This window comes from Penicillium citrinum (assembly GCF_028827155.1).
Source record: "Penicillium citrinum strain IBT 23319 chromosome Unknown utg000006l:1.0-3011923.0:1.0-3012962.0, whole genome shotgun sequence".
NCBI classification, from domain to species: Eukaryota; Fungi; Ascomycota; class Eurotiomycetes; order Eurotiales; family Aspergillaceae; genus Penicillium; species Penicillium citrinum.
The window spans coordinates 940,795-957,372 of NW_026622691.1; the positions used below are offsets into that span (position 1 = coordinate 940,795).

General features: G+C 47.2%; 8 protein-coding genes across 8 annotated transcripts; 5 read left to right on the forward strand and 3 right to left on the reverse strand.

Annotated features, from left to right (window-relative positions):
- Positions 1 to 224: 224 nt before the first annotated feature.
- On the forward strand, positions 225 to 2,150 carry N7469_006882 (GMC family oxidoreductase; the record flags this gene model as incomplete). Its single annotated transcript, XM_056645800.1, has 2 exons — positions 225 to 461; positions 519 to 2,150. 2 exons carry the CDS (start codon positions 225 to 227, stop codon positions 2,148 to 2,150), a joined length of 1,869 nt encoding a protein of 622 aa, XP_056499241.1.
- Positions 2,151 to 2,674: 524 nt separating this feature from the next.
- Positions 2,675 to 4,066, forward strand: N7469_006883 (flavin monoamine oxidase family protein; the record flags this gene model as incomplete). Its single annotated transcript, XM_056645801.1, has 1 exon — positions 2,675 to 4,066. One exon carries the CDS (start codon positions 2,675 to 2,677, stop codon positions 4,064 to 4,066), a length of 1,392 nt encoding a protein of 463 aa, XP_056499242.1.
- An 834-nt stretch (positions 4,067 to 4,900) lies between these two features.
- N7469_006884 (uncharacterized protein) lies at positions 4,901 to 5,775 on the reverse strand (the record flags this gene model as incomplete). Its single annotated transcript, XM_056645802.1, has 3 exons — positions 4,901 to 5,371; positions 5,427 to 5,543; positions 5,614 to 5,775. 3 exons carry the CDS (start codon positions 5,773 to 5,775, stop codon positions 4,901 to 4,903), a joined length of 750 nt encoding a protein of 249 aa, XP_056499243.1.
- A 752-nt stretch (positions 5,776 to 6,527) lies between these two features.
- On the reverse strand, positions 6,528 to 6,916 carry N7469_006885 (uncharacterized protein; the record flags this gene model as incomplete). The annotated part of the gene is made up of 2 exons (XM_056645803.1): positions 6,528 to 6,775; positions 6,820 to 6,916. The coding sequence occupies 2 exons, from the start codon at positions 6,914 to 6,916 to the stop codon at positions 6,528 to 6,530; spliced, it is 345 nt and encodes a 114-aa protein (XP_056499244.1).
- Positions 6,917 to 7,330: 414 nt separating this feature from the next.
- On the reverse strand, positions 7,331 to 8,783 carry N7469_006886 (alanine--glyoxylate transaminase; the record flags this gene model as incomplete). Its single annotated transcript, XM_056645804.1, has 2 exons — positions 7,331 to 8,402; positions 8,479 to 8,783. Coding segments are annotated over 2 exons (1,377 nt in total), but the record flags the coding sequence as incomplete, so codon positions are not given.
- Positions 8,784 to 9,795: 1,012 nt separating this feature from the next.
- Positions 9,796 to 10,652, forward strand: N7469_006887 (vacuolar protein sorting-associated protein 29; the record flags this gene model as incomplete). The annotated part of the gene is made up of 4 exons (XM_056645805.1): positions 9,796 to 9,852; positions 9,918 to 9,932; positions 10,005 to 10,418; positions 10,512 to 10,652. 4 exons carry the CDS (start codon positions 9,796 to 9,798, stop codon positions 10,650 to 10,652), a joined length of 627 nt encoding a protein of 208 aa, XP_056499246.1.
- Positions 10,653 to 11,247: 595 nt separating this feature from the next.
- On the forward strand, positions 11,248 to 12,121 carry N7469_006888 (polyadenylate-binding protein; the record flags this gene model as incomplete). The annotated part of the gene is made up of 4 exons (XM_056645806.1): positions 11,248 to 11,316; positions 11,475 to 11,731; positions 11,817 to 11,904; positions 11,981 to 12,121. 4 exons carry the CDS (start codon positions 11,248 to 11,250, stop codon positions 12,119 to 12,121), a joined length of 555 nt encoding a protein of 184 aa, XP_056499247.1.
- Positions 12,122 to 12,930: 809 nt separating this feature from the next.
- Positions 12,931 to 16,091, forward strand: N7469_006889 (NEDD4 family E3 ubiquitin-protein ligase; the record flags this gene model as incomplete). Its single annotated transcript, XM_056645807.1, has 10 exons — positions 12,931 to 12,950; positions 13,067 to 13,089; positions 13,181 to 13,219; positions 13,326 to 13,431; positions 13,533 to 13,666; positions 13,744 to 13,938; positions 13,985 to 14,996; positions 15,053 to 15,346; positions 15,406 to 15,543; positions 15,596 to 16,091. The coding sequence occupies 10 exons, from the start codon at positions 12,931 to 12,933 to the stop codon at positions 16,089 to 16,091; spliced, it is 2,457 nt and encodes an 818-aa protein (XP_056499248.1).
- Between the last annotated feature and the right edge of the window lie 487 nt (positions 16,092 to 16,578).

The following is a 16,578-nucleotide window of genomic DNA, read 5'->3' on the forward strand; positions in this document are numbered from 1 at the left end:
GGCTTCACTATCTCATGGTCCCGGTGTAACACTTTTCCCGATAAATTGACTGTGTAGCTAGCTCTATACCCCATTAAGGTGCTGGAGGCGATCCTGATGATTTTGGCGCCCACTCGTACTTGTACATAAATTATATAAGAGCCTATCCCACCCGATCTTACCAAGCAGTTCTCTCAATTTGTGAATTCCATCGCTAAAAGCCATATGCAATGACTATTTCAATGATGTCACCCGTTGAAGTCTCTGATTTTGTCAAAACTGAGTTTGATTTCCTCATCGTCGGTGGTGGAACGGCTGGTCTGGTTCTCGCATCTCGTCTTTCTGATGAACCGCACATCCAAGTCGGCGTGATCGAAGCAGGGCAAATCAGGTTAGATGATCCTAAGGTCAAGAGCCCTACTGGATCAGGTCAGATGCTAGGTGATCCTAACTATGACTGGAATTTCAAAAGTATCCCACAGGTACGTAGCCATGATATGGTGTGGCATGACTGATGGGTCGAGTTTGACAATGCGCAGGTTGGCACAAACGAGAAGACGTATCACATCCCGCGGGGTAAAATGCTAGGTGGTTCGAGTGGGATAAATTTCATGTCATATAATCGACCATCTGCTGAAGACATTGATGATTGGGCCGACAAGCTGGGCCTCAAAGGATGGACATGGTCTGAAATGCTGCCGTACTTCAAACGAAGTGAAAATCTGGAGCCAGTCAGATATAACCCAGATTGTCCGATCAAATCTGATGCCCATGGCATTGGGGGTCCTATAAACACTTCAATGGGCCCCTGGCAGCCCCCAGTTGAAGAATCATTGTTGGCTGCATTTGACCAAACAGCTTTGTTGCAGAGGCCTATTGAGCCTTATAGTGGAGATCATGTGGGGTTCTACAGATCACTGTTTACAATAGACAGAAGCAACAGACCAACTCGGAGTTATGCAGCCAATGGCTACTATCTTCCGCTTAACAAGCGTCCAAATTTGAAGGTTTTGGAAGAAGCACGAGTGTGCCGTATCATACTCTCCAATACTCCGAATGAAACACCACGTGCGGAAGGGGTGGAGCTGATACATGGGGGGAAGCGCTATGTCTTGTCAGCTCAGAGGGATGTGGTTCTTAGTGCAGGATCTATTCAGAGTCCCCAGCTTCTGGAGCTTTCTGGAATCGGAGATCCTGACATTCTCAAGCACGCGGGCATTCTCTGCAGAGTATCCAGCACCGATGTGGGTAAGAATTTGCAAGAACACACTATGACACCCGTATCTTATGAGCTCGCGGATGGGATAATATCAATGGACTCCTTGTCCAGAGACCCAGCTCTACGAGAAAAACATCAGAATCTTTACTCGCAACAAAACTCCGGGGCTCTTTCTGGAGCAGTTAGCCTAATGGGTTTTACTTCATATGCATCGAATTGCAATGAGGCTAGAATTAGCAACACCGTGGCAAAGACTCTTGCTTCTCCGAGTATTTACAATTATTCGTCGCAGAGAAACGACAAATTCCAATCCAAGCAACTGGAGATTATCGCCGCACGAATCAAAAATCCACTTTCTGCGTGCATTCAGTTCATCGGCACACCTGCGTACTTCAATACTTTGGCGGGCTACGAAAATTGTGCAAAATTAATGTCTGGTCCTCCCAGTGGATACAATGCATGCTACTCTATTGTTGTTAGCAATATGTATCCGTTATCCCGCGGGAGCGTACATGTGCAGACCTCGAATCCTCTTGACTCGCCTTGCATTGATCCCGGGTTCTTAACCCATCCTGTGGATGTTGATGTCATTGCTACCGGAATCGGATTTGCAGATCAAGTGTTTCGATCGAGGCATCTCCACAAAAAGGTCTCTAGGCGAGTCAGTCCTCCCGAGGAACTTGATCTGTCGAATATGGAAGAGACTCGCCAATACGTTCGGGACCACATCGTACCATATCATCACGCTTTGGGAACCTGCGCAATGGGACAGGTAGTAGATGAGAAACTATGTGTAAAAGGGGTCCGAAACCTTCGTGTTGTCGATGCTAGCATCATGCCAATGCAGGTCAGCGCCGCAATCATGGCTACAGTCTATGCAATTGCAGAAAAAGCGTCAGATATAATAAAGAACGACCATAAGATGAGGGATTTACGGCTTTCTAACCTATGAGCCATGGTTTCCAGGATATTCCTGAAGGTCACTTGTTGTAGCTAATAGTCTAGTCACAGAGTCTTTCGTTCCATTTCCTCTACTTGAATTTCCTTCACATTATCGCTCATTTGGAAAAAAAATAAAAATACTCGAGCGGAAAATTTGCTTGAGGAAAGATGCTATTGTATGGATTTACTGAGCAGATAGCCGGCAAATTTCTAGAGCCTCCAAATTGAAGCAAAGAAATTCCGAAAAGAAATTCCGAGTTTAATACCTGCATAACATTTTCCTTAGGCTTAAACCAGACTCGAGAAGGGTTCAACATAATCCTGGTGGCTAAAGCTTGGAATGCAGTATGTACTTTTGTCGTCTTGAGCAAATAAATATGGGACGCTCACGCGATACGAGGTTCAGCCGGAATCCTACTCCTTGATGAAAGATAAAAAGCTTGGGGTAGGTAGAACCTTGAAAGATGGATTATAAAACCAAAACTTACTGGTCAAATTCTGAGTTTTTTGGGTAGAATCTCAAATGCTGCCGAAATGAATCCAATTCGCGCTTTTTCTACTGCTCTCAGTCTAACGCCTATTATTTTCCGACTTGCCAATTGCTTAGATATATTCAATCCAAGTCACTACGCAAGCACTGATGTTATCAGTCGTGACATTGCAGTCATTGGAGGCGGCTCTTCTGGCACATATGGCGCTGTCAATCTCCATAAACGAGGACAAAGCGTTGTGATCGTGGAGAAAGAGGCGATTCTTGGAGGACACACAAACACATACACCGACCAACTAACGGGTATCACGATTGACTATGGAGTTCAAGCGTACTGGAATATACCAGCGACGCGGAATTATTTTCAATATCTCGATATAAAAACGACAGAATATACGGGGTACTCAAGAACCGAGTTTTACGCCAATTTCGAAACGGGACAGCAGGTTCCAGTCAATGCCAGTAGTAACTACACCGCGTACCTCGAACAAATCGAAAAATATCCCTACCTGGAGTGGAGCTGGACCCTCCCCGATCCTATTCCCAACGACCTAGTATTGCCTTTTGCTAAATTCATGAAGAAATATCATCTGGAAGATATTGGGTACAATGTTTTCTGGGCTGCACAAGGACTCTCGAATGTATTGGATCAATTGACAGTGAACGTCTTCAAGATATTTGACAAGTCATTTATTGATGCCTTACAAGGGGGCGACGTGAGAAGTCTCAACGGTAATGGAGAGATATACACCAAGGCTTCTGCGGTACTGGGGGGAGATGTGCTGCTTTCATCTCAGGTCATTGCCGCCAGCCGACCAACCAACGACACTCGAGTAAAGCTTGTCGTTTCGACTCCTACCGGCAATAAACTTATTATAGCCTCAAAGTTGCTTATCAGCATCCCTCCCCTGTCAGACAACATGAAGGCATTCGACCTAACGGACCGTGAATCGAACCTTTTCTCGCAATGGAGTTACAGCGGATATTACACCATATTGGTAAACAATACTGGTCTTCCGTCCGGTTATCGATTTCGCAACGCCGATGCAGCAACACTTTCCAATATCCCGAAGCTTCCAGCACCCTACCAAATAACGGAAACAAATATTCCAGGATTATTCTATATTTGGTACGGAAGCCCTTATGCTATGGAGGAGGCTGCCGTGAAAAAGGATATCACGGCTATAATCTACCGATTGCAGAAAGCAGTGAATGTGAGCACATCTTTAGTGCCCCATTTCGTGGAATTCAAAAGCCATACACCATTCAAGTTAGTGGTCAGTGATGACTCCCTCCGCGGCGGCTTTTACAGAGATTTAGAAGGGTTGCAAGGCTATCGAAATACATGGTATACAGGGGCCGCAATCATTTCACATAGTTCAGCAATTTTGTGGAACTTTACGGAGACTCTTCTGCCACAAATAATCGCAGCATGAGTGAGACGTTTGGTGGATAGGGTTTGCTGTTTACATTGCTCGAATTCGATACAAGTCCCTTTCGGGGCCCCTAGCCCGATGTTCTTGAGGAAATCAGGACAAATATTCCAAAATAACAACGAAATGAATTCCAGGAGCTTAAATGTAATCAAATGAGAGGAAATACATTGCGGAATGTCTCCTTTCAGTCGTGAAGATTCGAGACTGCATATTCAACTAAATTTAGAGATATTATAGATCCTCACTGTACTGTTACCTCACTTCTTTAATTCAATAAGCGCTTTGGTAGGCCAAAGAATAGAACGTACTGGCATTGCGTGAAGATGAACGATACACCAGATGTCATAAATATACCTATACCTATAGTTTTTAGATCGTCCCCGAAGAGTCTCAGTTCAATCCAAGTTTGAGACCAAAATTCAGGAGTATGAGACAGAGTAGCAAACCGCAGATCCTACCGCCCTCTTGTACTTTTCTTTTTTTCTCGCTAAGCTAACTACTTTTGCGGCATTATGCGCGTCGTCCCTGAAAATCTAAAAGAATTGGTGACAAAGGGGGGGCTCTTTTCCCGTTTCAGAGGACGTTGCATCTGGTCTTTTGAGTGCTTCCATCCCCTTTGACTACCACTTGCACCAGACTCACAAGAAGTCCAGCCTTTTGGTGAACGGCGTGGCTCCGGTTGTATCCCTTGTCAAGGGTCTGCATTTTGACTGGTAAAAAGTCACTTTTCCACTTGATACACTCGTATAATACGCTGCAGCAGACAACACCTACATACCGACGTAAGAACCGATAGTCAAAGACTGCAAAGCCTTTTCACATTTGACTTCCCTATTATAATCCTTCCCACCCACCCACAAAAATAATCTGACCCCACCAAGTTGTCCGGATGAACCTCATTGCTGTAGTAAACTCCCAGTATTCAGGTAGCCATCCAGCAGATTCCCAATCAAGGATCCCAGATAAATGACCGTCACGTCCAACCAGAATATTATGGACCACCAGGTCGCCGTGAGTAAACGTGACACGATGTGGAATCTCGCGTATCTCATTCGCAATGACACGAGCTTCGTCGAATGCATGAGATGTCTTCAAAAGGTAATGCGAGGCCGGGCGTATGAGGAAGTCGTTCAAGCCATTCTCGCTGGAAAAGGGCCCCATTATGTGTTTTGGGACGCGAACACTTCGAATAGGTGTTCCGATGGCAGAACAGATATGTTGATCGAAAGGTGAGATCCATTGACGCATAGCGGTCACACATTCCTTCAACTCGAACAGCCATGGATATTCATTATCGATGTCGAGCTTTTCAAGCGAATTTTAGAGCTCAAAACCAGGTAGCCTCGTCATCAGTATGGACCAGGTACGTTGTCCAAATTCTTTGTTCTCCGCAGGAAATCATCAGTGGAACGGGCATCCCAGCAGCGCGAGCCATCTGCATTGCAGCAGCTTCCTCCTGGTTTGTTCTCTCAGACCACTTCAGTATCTGTCCAAATGGGAGTTCCGAAATCACACCATATTGTGCGACGCCATAGTAAGCACAGTACCCTCGCGAAAGGTGAAATAGCGATTTCTGCACTAGACCCTGCGCCCTTTCGCTCGAGTCTTCCAGCAACGCGTGGAATGGGAGGTGTAGTTTTGGAGATAGTTGGTTTCATTGGCCGAGGCCAAGTGAAGTCAGGTCGAAAGATCGAGAAGATGGAACCCATTGTATTGTTTGAATAATTGCAACAATTCAGGAAGATTTGAAGGTTGGAAAGATGAGGGGATGCTGTTGACATTTACAATTGAGGAAAGTACTCACGTCGGGCCTCAGGCATCCGGCCATTCACCATGGAATATCTCTACAAGTTTCATATTTGTTACTGTGAGAGATAATTAGTGCATACGTGCCCACTTCAAATAATGCGTAGGTTTCAGAGCTATATTATATGGAGTCAATAGAATATGTATGTGAAATCTAAATGTGGGATAGTCAAGGCTGAGACATTAGTCCAAAATCGGGCCTAACACAGCTATACATTATACCGATGGCAAGGGTGATGAACTGTTTGGCCAGGATGCTCGAAGCAAAGTTGACTGCAAGCACGGGCCTACCATATCCAAACGATTATTTGTATGTATTTAGCATCGCTCCTTGGGAGCCCTAAAATATTGAGAGTCTGAAGCAGATTCTTACTATTGTGTTGACGTCGGCGAAGAAATCGAGGACAAGTTAGTTTAGTATAAATTTTACCTCCAAGTCAATAGCCAGGTGCAGAGCGAAGGCCTCAAAGACTGACTAAAGAGAAATCCTCATGGAAATCTTGTAATGGCGCAAATCAGTCGGAACACCAAGGACGAGGAGCAACCTGAAAAAGGCAATCATGTCATGGCAGAGTTGATTGCACACGCCAGGGAAAATCTTTTGATCTGAAGATCAGGCCTGCCTTGGTGGGAAAGGCCAGTTCTTTGCGGCTGGTTATGGAATAGGCTCTTCACCCATCGTTTCAATGTACATATTGTACAATTCTCTGTTTGTCTTCTCTATCATTTCCCATCGACTATTTGGAACCCAGCCGACGTTATCAGTGGAAAGGTGACCTTTCACAAGATCATAGAGATAAGGCCTGCCCTCATACTTCAATTTTTGTTCGCGGTGTCTATGGAGTCCATTTCCAGATATCGAGAAAGGGCATTCGCCCGGGAGACCCAATGAGAGGACCAGTCCTGATATAAACGAGTCAAACAAGGGTATGAAGGGACCAAACTACCATGGAAGAATAGCTGATAGTAAGTGTAGACCTCCCACAACCAGCAGCCGAGTTTCATGGTATTGTAGAATTGTTGATTATAGGCAAGGCTAGACATTTCGTTGTATTTTGATCTTATAGCCAAGTCAGTGTCGCTGGTAGTTTATTTTATTTTATTTTTATTTTTGTTCGGAGTTTAGTTTATCAAAACCGTTCAGAAGGCTCATTCCTTGAACAATACTAGGCGCATTCAATAAATCAAAAATATTTCCAGTATGTACTATGTAAGTTAGTATGCCACACAACAGGGCTAGAAACATCCGTCGACGTCTAACATGCAACAAAATAGAAAGTATCATGTTCAACACTTTTTCCAGAACATTTTGGTTAAGCCCGTTACGAGATGATTCAAGATGTGGACTACTTTGTCAATACATTCAAGTTTTAAATACACTGCAAAGAGCATTAGGGAGGTTGTTAACCTAGTCTATCAATAATTCATTCAATTTATGATATATACGGGAGTAACAATTTACAAACCCTTAGCTTGCTTAGCCTCGGTAAGAGCCTCCTTCAGAGCCGCCAGGGCATTATCAATATCCTTACGCTTAGGATCAGAGATACTAACACCCATATGACCGAATCGGATATATTTAGTAGCAATCTCCTTGTGCAGACCAGCTGCGAAGATAACGCCGCGCTTCAGCAGACCGGGGAGCACATCTGGGGGAGTCAGACCCTCGGGCAGGTACATGGCAGTCATACCATGAGCCTGGGCATCAGGGTTAGGAGCGAGTTGCTTGAGACCGAGCTCGGCGACAGCAGCCTTAACCTTATCCGAGGCCTGAGTGTGAATGGCGAAACGCTCGGACATGGGACGAGAGGTGATTTGGCTGAGGGTGGTGTGCAGAGCGTGAACGAGCTGGGTGGGTGGGGTAGCGAAGTAGCTGGGCTTGTTGTTTTCGTAGTTTTGCATGATGGGCAACCACTTCTCGATGGAAGCGTAGTAAGAGGCGGCGGGGGTCTTGCGAGATTTAACGGCCTCGAGAGCACGACCGGAGACCATGACGATGCTCAGACCGGGAGGGCAACCGATGGCCTTTTGGGAGGCAGTCACGACGGCATCGAGATCCCACTGGTCGAAGGCGATCTCCTCGGAACCGACACTGCAGACACCGTCGACGACGACGAGGGTGTTGGGGCTGACGCGGCGGGTGATCTCGGCGACACGCTTGATGTCGTTCAGGACACCGGTGGAGGTATCGACGTGAGTGATTGTGATGACCTTGTAGGGCTTGGATTGGAGGGCCTTCTCGACTTCGTCGAAGGCGGGGCGGTCGCCGATGGGGGCGCGGAGGTGGTCGACGTTGGCGCCGTAGGTCTCGAGGCAGGCACCGAAGGAGTCACCGAAGTAGCCGGTGTTCAGGACGAGAGCATTCTCACCACGCTCGATCAGGTTGGCGGAGACAAGGTCCCATCCGAGGGTACCGCTACCGGAGATAATGAAGGGTTGGGCGGCGGGGTTGGTGGATTGGAACAGCTTGCGAGTCAGAGTGATGGTCTCACCAAAGACCTTGACGAAGCCGGGAGCGACGTGGCTCTCACTGTGATCAATTGAGTCATGGGTCAATTGCTGTATATATAAGGAGGGGTAAAATTGAGAAGGGAGGGAAGACTCACGCGTAGTGGGACATGGACTGGAGGACAGCATCATCGAACTCGATGGGGCCCGGAATGAGCAAAGTGTTGTGAGGGGCTTGGATAGACATATTGGGTTGAGGTTCTGGCAGAGGAGAAGGAGGAATTGACCGATCGATGGGTTTATATTCAAGGTCGTCAGGTGCAAGCGAATCTCTTTCGGTCGAGAAGGGAGTGTTTAAGTCAGGCAACGGCAAGCGCTGGTCCAGATGTCTGGAGATCAGGCTTAAACGCTGCTGGGTGGATTTGTTCGCCAGCTTTCCGATTGCGGCGGGGTTGCCGCGGGGTTCTTTTTTTTGGTTGGTTAGGAGTGATTTGTTCCTTTTGATTTGCTTGTGAAATTCCCGAGGGAAACTTCTTGGGTGGATTGGAGGGAGATTTCGGGGATCGCCGCCGAGAGGGTTGGCGAGGGGATTGGTTGGATCGGGGCACAGCCGAAGTATACCAGTCGGAAGGGATTGCGAGATGATGAGTGGGGGAGAGAGAGAAGAGACAGAAAGGGCTGATAGATGAAGATGGAAGAGAAGTGGAAGAGGTGAAGGAGTGACTATTTATTACAGTGGAAAGTGGTTGAATCCTCCAGGAAAGAAAACCAACTCGGCCGGGGCCGATGGACGGAGAGGAGAGACTATACAGTCTGGGGAGATTGGTATGCTATATTCTAGAAGAAGATTGTATACTGAGGACGACTCGAGTAAGAATAACCTAATTGTTTTTGATTGTAGTATATTTTGAATTAATTCAATCCACTGGGAATAGTACAATTCGTGAAGATGGAGGGATTGCACTACGGCAGGTCATTCCGATATAGCGAGTCCACACAGTTGGCTACACTTCACCCTATACTATTTATTACAATGATTATAATTGTACAGATAATTATAATTGGATATTTGGAATTAACAGCTAAGACTTATAATCTTGAGCTTAATAGATATTGAGAGTACTCGAAGATCCTCGCTCTAAATCGTAATATCAAATCCTTGTCCTGTTTATCTAGAGGATACATTTACCAATAGACAATTATGTATACTATACATAGGAACATAGAAATCACTGACACTGCATTCCTCTCTCTACACTGTACTAACCATTCCAGAGATCTAACCACCGGCGACCTCCGCAAAATCCTGACTTTTTTTCAATCAATAACCAAAAAATTGCTGTGTCGGGCGAGACTGTTCGGACTGTTCAACCAATTGTCTCCTCCGGACTCAACGCGACTCGACGTCAACTCCGCTTCGACTCCGCAACCCCCCATTTTCGCCTTGAAGCTTCACTTGGAGCTTCCCCAACACCATGACCGCCCGTCTTGTTTTGGTCATCGGTGACCTGTTCATTCCCGATCGTGCTCCCGTAAGTTTTGATCAGCATCCAACACCATACTCCCACTCTATCAATGCTAATCACCGCTTCTTCAGGACCTCCCACCTAAGGTATGCCTCTCTTCATCACTTCCGACACCTCCTCCACCCGATCCGGCGCAATTGACACTCGCCTCGTACTAGTTCCGCAAACTCTTGACCCCGGGGAAAATCGGCCAGATCCTATGTCTGGGTAATTGCACCGACCGTGAGACTTATGAGTACCTTCGCGGGGTCGCCCCAGACCTGCAAATGGTCAAGGGTGACTTTGACGTAGACTCTCCGAACCTCCCAGTCTCCAAAATCGTCGAACATGGAAATATGAGAATTGGATTCACTCATGGCCACACCATCGTCCCGAATGGCGACGCTGATGCCCTCCTGATCGCTGCCCGCCAGATGGACGTTGATATCTTACTCTGGGGTGGCACTCACCGCTTCGAGGCATTCGAGATGGAGGGTCACTTTTTTATTAACCCCGGAAGTGCAACGGGAGCTTTGAGCTCAGGGTACTGGCCAGCGGGTGAAGAGCCCACGCCGAGCTTCTGCTTGATGGATGTAAGTCGCAGATATCGCGGATATCGTAGCGCGGGTCCCAGCGCAGATACGAGGGTCGAGACGGATAATGCTAACCTTTTAATACCTTCACAGATACAAGGAGATGTTCTCGTTCTTTATGTATATCAGCTGAAAACCGATGCCAATGGTATTGAAAATGTCTCTGTTGAGAAGGTCTCCTTCCGCAAGAACCGTCCCCCAGCTGCGACGACACCTGCACCTGTGGATTCGTGAAAACGCTCCAATCAATGCATCTCTGAACTAGTCCTCACGTTTCTTTCTATATCTAGCCAACCTGTACATAGTCTCTGTCCCACATCTTTTTGTCTAGCCTAATCCATGTCTGCTGCAATGGATTCTTGATACCAACATTTCGCTTAGAAGTATTCTTCGGCTGGCCGTACTCTTAATCAAGGTCTTTGTAAAAATTAATCTCCTCCTCATTTATCGAAATAAAATTTACCATCTTCCTATAACTTGAGTTGATTACAACACAATTTGGTGAACATGACTACAGTACTCCGTATATCAACCGGCACTACCGCATTGGGTCTAGCGTGAAAGCGCGCCTCATCGCCCCGCATGGAAAGATCTCCCATGGACCTTCACGTCGTCAATTCTTTGACTCTCTTTCGGGGCTCTCCAATCGCCCCGTTCTTTGCATCCTCTTATTTCTTTATTGATTAATCTATTTGTTTAAACCACGACGACTACCCCCAATAAATCGCCCTTTACGTCCCACAATCTCGTTTCCACGAACCTGCTACCCGACGAACAAAGTTGCCAACCTTATCCCATTCCGCTTTTTTCACAGCATATCAATCACACAATGTCAGCCGAAGGTGCCGAGCTCAAGGATGAGCAGATTCCTACTCAGGAAGAAGGGATTGATGATGAGGTTCGTGAGATTCGGAAGTCTTAACCTGCTTGTGCGACGAAAGCGAAACGTTGCAGGCTTGAATAGCTAGCTCGAAGCTTTCGCACCTCGCTCCACAAATAGCAACAGACAATGCGGTATATTTTAAAACAATGGCTAATGAAGTTTTGGCCATGTAGGAAGAAATTGCCGCGATGAAACGACGAGTCGCCGAGATGGAGTCCGAAGCCGCAAAGTTGAAGGAGATGCAACAGTCCCTCGATGCGGAAGCAGAGGGTCTGCAGGAGAACAAGGAAGATATTGATGCTCGGAGTGTCTTTGTTGGTAATGTAGACTATGGTGCTTCACCCGAGGAGATCCAGTCGCATTTCCAGAGCTGTGGCTCCATCAATCGGGTGACGATTCTGCTGGATAAGTTCAGCGGACAGCCGAAGGGGTGAGTTCATGACCTTGAACCAAACCAGACTAGCAGGCCATGTCATATAAGACTGGGGTATACTAATTGATGGTGGTGAATCTAGATATGCCTACGTTGAGTTCTCTGAGCCCAGTCTTGTGGCCAATGCACTAGTTCTGAACGAGAGTGTCTTTCGTGGCCGGAACCTCAAGGTCAGTTATTATCCTCCGCAGAATATCTACCAGCTTTGCTGAGCTTCGCTGATGATCTTCGTTTTTCACAATCTAGGTCACACCCAAGCGCACCAACTTGCCCGGTATGACTCGCGGTCGGGGACGCGGTGGATATCGTGGTCGTGGCCGAGGATTCCGAGGTAGCTACCGCGGTGGTGGATTTCGGGGACGCGGTCGTGGCTATGCTCCGTACTAAAGGCGAGGCGAAGCTATCCGACAAACCCGGCGTTCAAAGATCTGTGCTCTCAGTGTCTCTCTGTCTCTCAAACACCTTTCTTAAACACCTCTCTCAAACACACTTACGGGTTCTGGCTATGGAGTTGGGGGACGGCTATAGGAATGTACAATAAGCGCCTACATAGTAGTAATGGGCTTGCTTGTAATCGATCTGGTTACAGCTAACTTTTTCTCTGTCTCTTATAATTTATATAATGTAGATTCTTGATCTTCGATAGATCTATTCATTCTAATATTTACTGTAATTGCTGAATTCTATTATTTAGTTGCCTAGTTTAGTATGAAAATGTACTATGTACGTACCTTGCAACTCGCCACCCGCGCCCGGCTTAATAGTGGATTACGTACGCCAACGTCGCAGAGGCTTCCAACCACAAGTATGTGGCTGATCTTTTGGGTATTCAATCCGTCTTTTGCTGATATTTTGGTTCATTCTCTGGTTCATTCTCTGGTGGCTCGGCTTGTCTTTCTCTATTGTATTTGAACAGAGAAAGTCAAAAGTGGGATTGGAGTTCAACTTGTACACTCCACAACTGCGCCAAATCCAAGCCAAACCGGCCCTTTCCACTTCTCCTCCTTCAAACCTCCCAAAATCCGCCCCTCCTCTCCTCCTACCAACCAACTCCTCCCACCACTTATTACTCCAACCAACCTTTGCTTGTCCCTCTCTTTTGTCAGTGGATGTACGCGTAGAGTGGTTTATTTTGGGCTTGATTGATACGGCCCTTTCGCATTTGACCGTGTGCTTGTTAAGCAACACAGGGCACAATGGCATCCAACCTGCCAGCGTACGTCTTCCATCGCCTTATTTAAACACCCCTTCTCTCATCTATGATGAAATATCCATCCGAATCCCTTCAGTCGCATATTCTCCCATTCACTAACATTTATTCCGATCTTCTAGCCAGCCCAATCTTAGGGTCACAAGTAAGACCAGCCTTGTGTCATTCTACGCCTATATCTGGCTGGCCACCGCGGGCTCCATTCCCTCAAGATCATACTAACAATTTCACAATAGTTATCGCCGCTGACGGTCTTTACAAACGTGATGTCTTTCGTACGTGTCTCTATCGTAGTCATCCACCTACAACGCTCTTTCAATCTTTGAAATCGATTTCGGGCCCCGGACTGGACGAGCGGGGCTGACTAGCTTTCTCTTATAGGATTTCCTGACCCATTCGCCGTGGCCACTGTTGGAGGCGAACAAACCCATACAACCTCTGTGATCAAAAAGACTTTGAATCCATACTGGAATGAACCTTTCGATCTGTATGTCGTCTTTTTTTCAACCCCCCACATTGTGATGGTCTAGGTTTGGTGAACATTTGGGATCAAATGTTAACCGGGTGTCATCCTTTTTTTCGGAATAGGAAAGTCAACGAAGACAGCATTCTCGCAATTCAGATTTTCGACCAAAAGAAATTCAAGAAGAAGGACCAGGGTTTCCTCGGTGTGATCAATGTTCGAATTGGTGATGTGATCGATCTACAGATGGGCGGTGATGGTATGACGCGATCGAATTCTGGTCCGGACCGTGGGAATTGGAACGCTTAATTTGCTAACAACGGCCTTTACTCTCAGAAATGCTCACTCGCGATCTCAAAAAGTCCAATGACAACCTTGTTGTCCATGGGAAATTGATCATTAACCTGTCAACTAATCTCTCCGCACCACATCCCAACCAGCAGAACGGACTTCAGCGACAACAGGCCCAGTCTTCTACATCTAGTGGACTTGTGCCACAAGTCGCTGCGACAACGTCGCAACCTGCCGCTGGTCCTAGTCATCTTGACACGTCTTCTGCTGCTGCCGCTGCGTCAAGTTCCTCGCTCAACAACCGCGCGTCGACTAGTGGACCCCCCTCCACCACTTGCCAATGGAGCCCCTCCCCCCGGTGCCGGTGCCGGTCCAGGGGCTGGATCCCGCACGAATCTGAGTTCATTCGAAGATAGCCAAGGACGACTCCCTGCGGGCTGGGAGCGAAGAGAGGATAACTTGGGACGAACGTACTATGTCGACCACAACACGCGAACAACGACTTGGTCGCGACCCTCGGCCAATTATAATGAACAGAGTTCTCGCAATGAACGTGCCGCCAACATGCAACTGGAGCGCCGCGCTCACCAGAGTCGTATGCTACCGGAGGATCGTACCGGCGCCAGCTCACCCAACTTGCCAGAGGGATCAAGAACGCCGCCATCCGGTGGTGCCCCACCTGCTGCTCCGGCCGCTGGTGGCAGCGCCCCTGGATCTCACGCGAATGCCGTTTCCATGATGGCGACGGGAGCCACCACTGCAGGCACTGGAGAGCTTCCGCCAGGATGGGAGCAGCGATCTACCCCAGAAGGTCGCGCATATTTCGTGGATCACAACACCCGAACTACCACCTGGGTCGACCCTCGTCGACAGCAGTACATCCGCATGTACGGTCAGAACCAGAACCAGGGAGGAAACAACACCACTATTCAACAGCAGCCCGTATCTCAATTGGGTCCTCTCCCCAGTGGCTGGGAAATGCGTCTTACCAATACTGCTCGAGTGTACTTTGTCGACCACAACACCAAGACTACGACGTGGGACGATCCTCGTTTGCCCTCTTCTCTGGACCAGGGTGTTCCTCAATACAAGCGTGATTTCCGCCGCAAGCTGATCTACTTCCGATCCCAGCCTGCTCTACGGATCATGTCCGGCCAATGCCATGTCAAGGTTCGCCGTAATAATATCTTTGAAGACTCATACGCGGAAATTATGCGCCAGAGTGCTTCCGACTTGAAGAAGCGTTTGATGATCAAATTCGATGGAGAGGATGGCCTCGATTATGGTGGTCTCTCTCGGTATGTTCCTTAATCAAAGTCCGAAGGCTTCCATTACTTGTACTAATACTCTTCAGTGAATTCTTTTTCCTTCTTTCGCACGAAATGTTCAATCCATTCTACTGCCTTTTCGAATACTCCGCCCACGATAATTATACCTTGCAGATTAATCCCCACTCTGGTGTCAACCCCGAGCATCTCAACTACTTCAAGTTCATCGGTCGTGTTGTCGGTCTGGCAATTTTCCACCGTCGCTTCCTAGACTCTTTCTTCATCGGTGCATTCTATAAGATGATGCTGAGAAAGAAGGTTACGCTTCAAGACATGGAGGGTGTAGATGAAGACTTACATCGAAACTTGGCATGGACTTTGTGAGTCTATTTTGTCCTTTGCTTCATTGAGAGACGAGTTCAATACTAATGCCTATCAGGGATAATGATATTGAAGGAATTATTGAATTGACCTTCTCCGTTGATGACGAGAAGTTTGGTGAGCGTCGTACTATTGATTTGATACCCGGTGGCCAGGATATCCCTGTCACCAACGAGAACAAGGCGCAGTACATTGAGTGAGTGATCTCATCTTCCAGGGCTTATAGTGGATTTTGCTAATAAATTCAGATTGGTTACGGAGTGGAAGATTGTCAAGCGAGTGGAGGAGCAGTTCAACGCATTCATGTCTGGCTTCAACGAGTTGATTCCTGCGGATCTGGTCAATGTCTTCGACGAACGAGAGCTTGAACTGTTGATTGGTGGTATTGCTGATATTGATGTGGATGACTGGAAGAAACACACCGATTATCGTGGCTACCAGGAACAGGACGAGGTTATCCAGAACTTCTGGAAGATCGTTCGCACCTGGGATGCGGAACAGAAGTCCCGTCTACTTCAATTCACCACCGGTACTTCACGTATCCCTGTCAACGGTTTCAAGGATTTGCAGGGTTCAGACGGCCCTCGACGATTCACTATCGAAAAATCCGGTGATCCCGCCGCCCTCCCCAAGTCACACACTTGTTTCAACCGTCTCGATCTTCCACCTTATAAGACTCACGAGGCCTTGGAGCACAAGATGTCGATTGCAGTGGAGGAAACACTCGGATTTGGCCAAGAATAGAGGAAAAGACGCTTCCACTGTTTCTAATCACAAACAAAGTCCCAGATCGTCTTTCCAGCTCCATACCCACATTTCTTTTCCCCTTTCCAATTTATTTGCTCGCAACGGTTACAATAACTCGTCCCTCACCACGCATCCACATACCAACCTTTCGTTATCCCCCATACCCCAGAACATGACACCTACGTCCTCTGCGATAAAAAAATCCGAGACGCATTGAAGATTGTTCTTGCCAGTCGTTGCTCTATTCTACTCCTCGGTCTCGGTCTTTTCAAAGGAGATATTTCGCACTGGGATTCGTATATCAGTTTAACAAGAATTCTGAATTATACCCAGATTTTGCAAATGTCTGAAGAACCCATGTTTCTTGGTTCTCATTGATTGACCATGTGCTACACACACTTTCTTCTGGTTTCCCTTGGTGGCGCTTTTGTATATATGTTTCTCCCTCTGTATCATCGAGCAACGAATGTATTCTCGTCTTGGC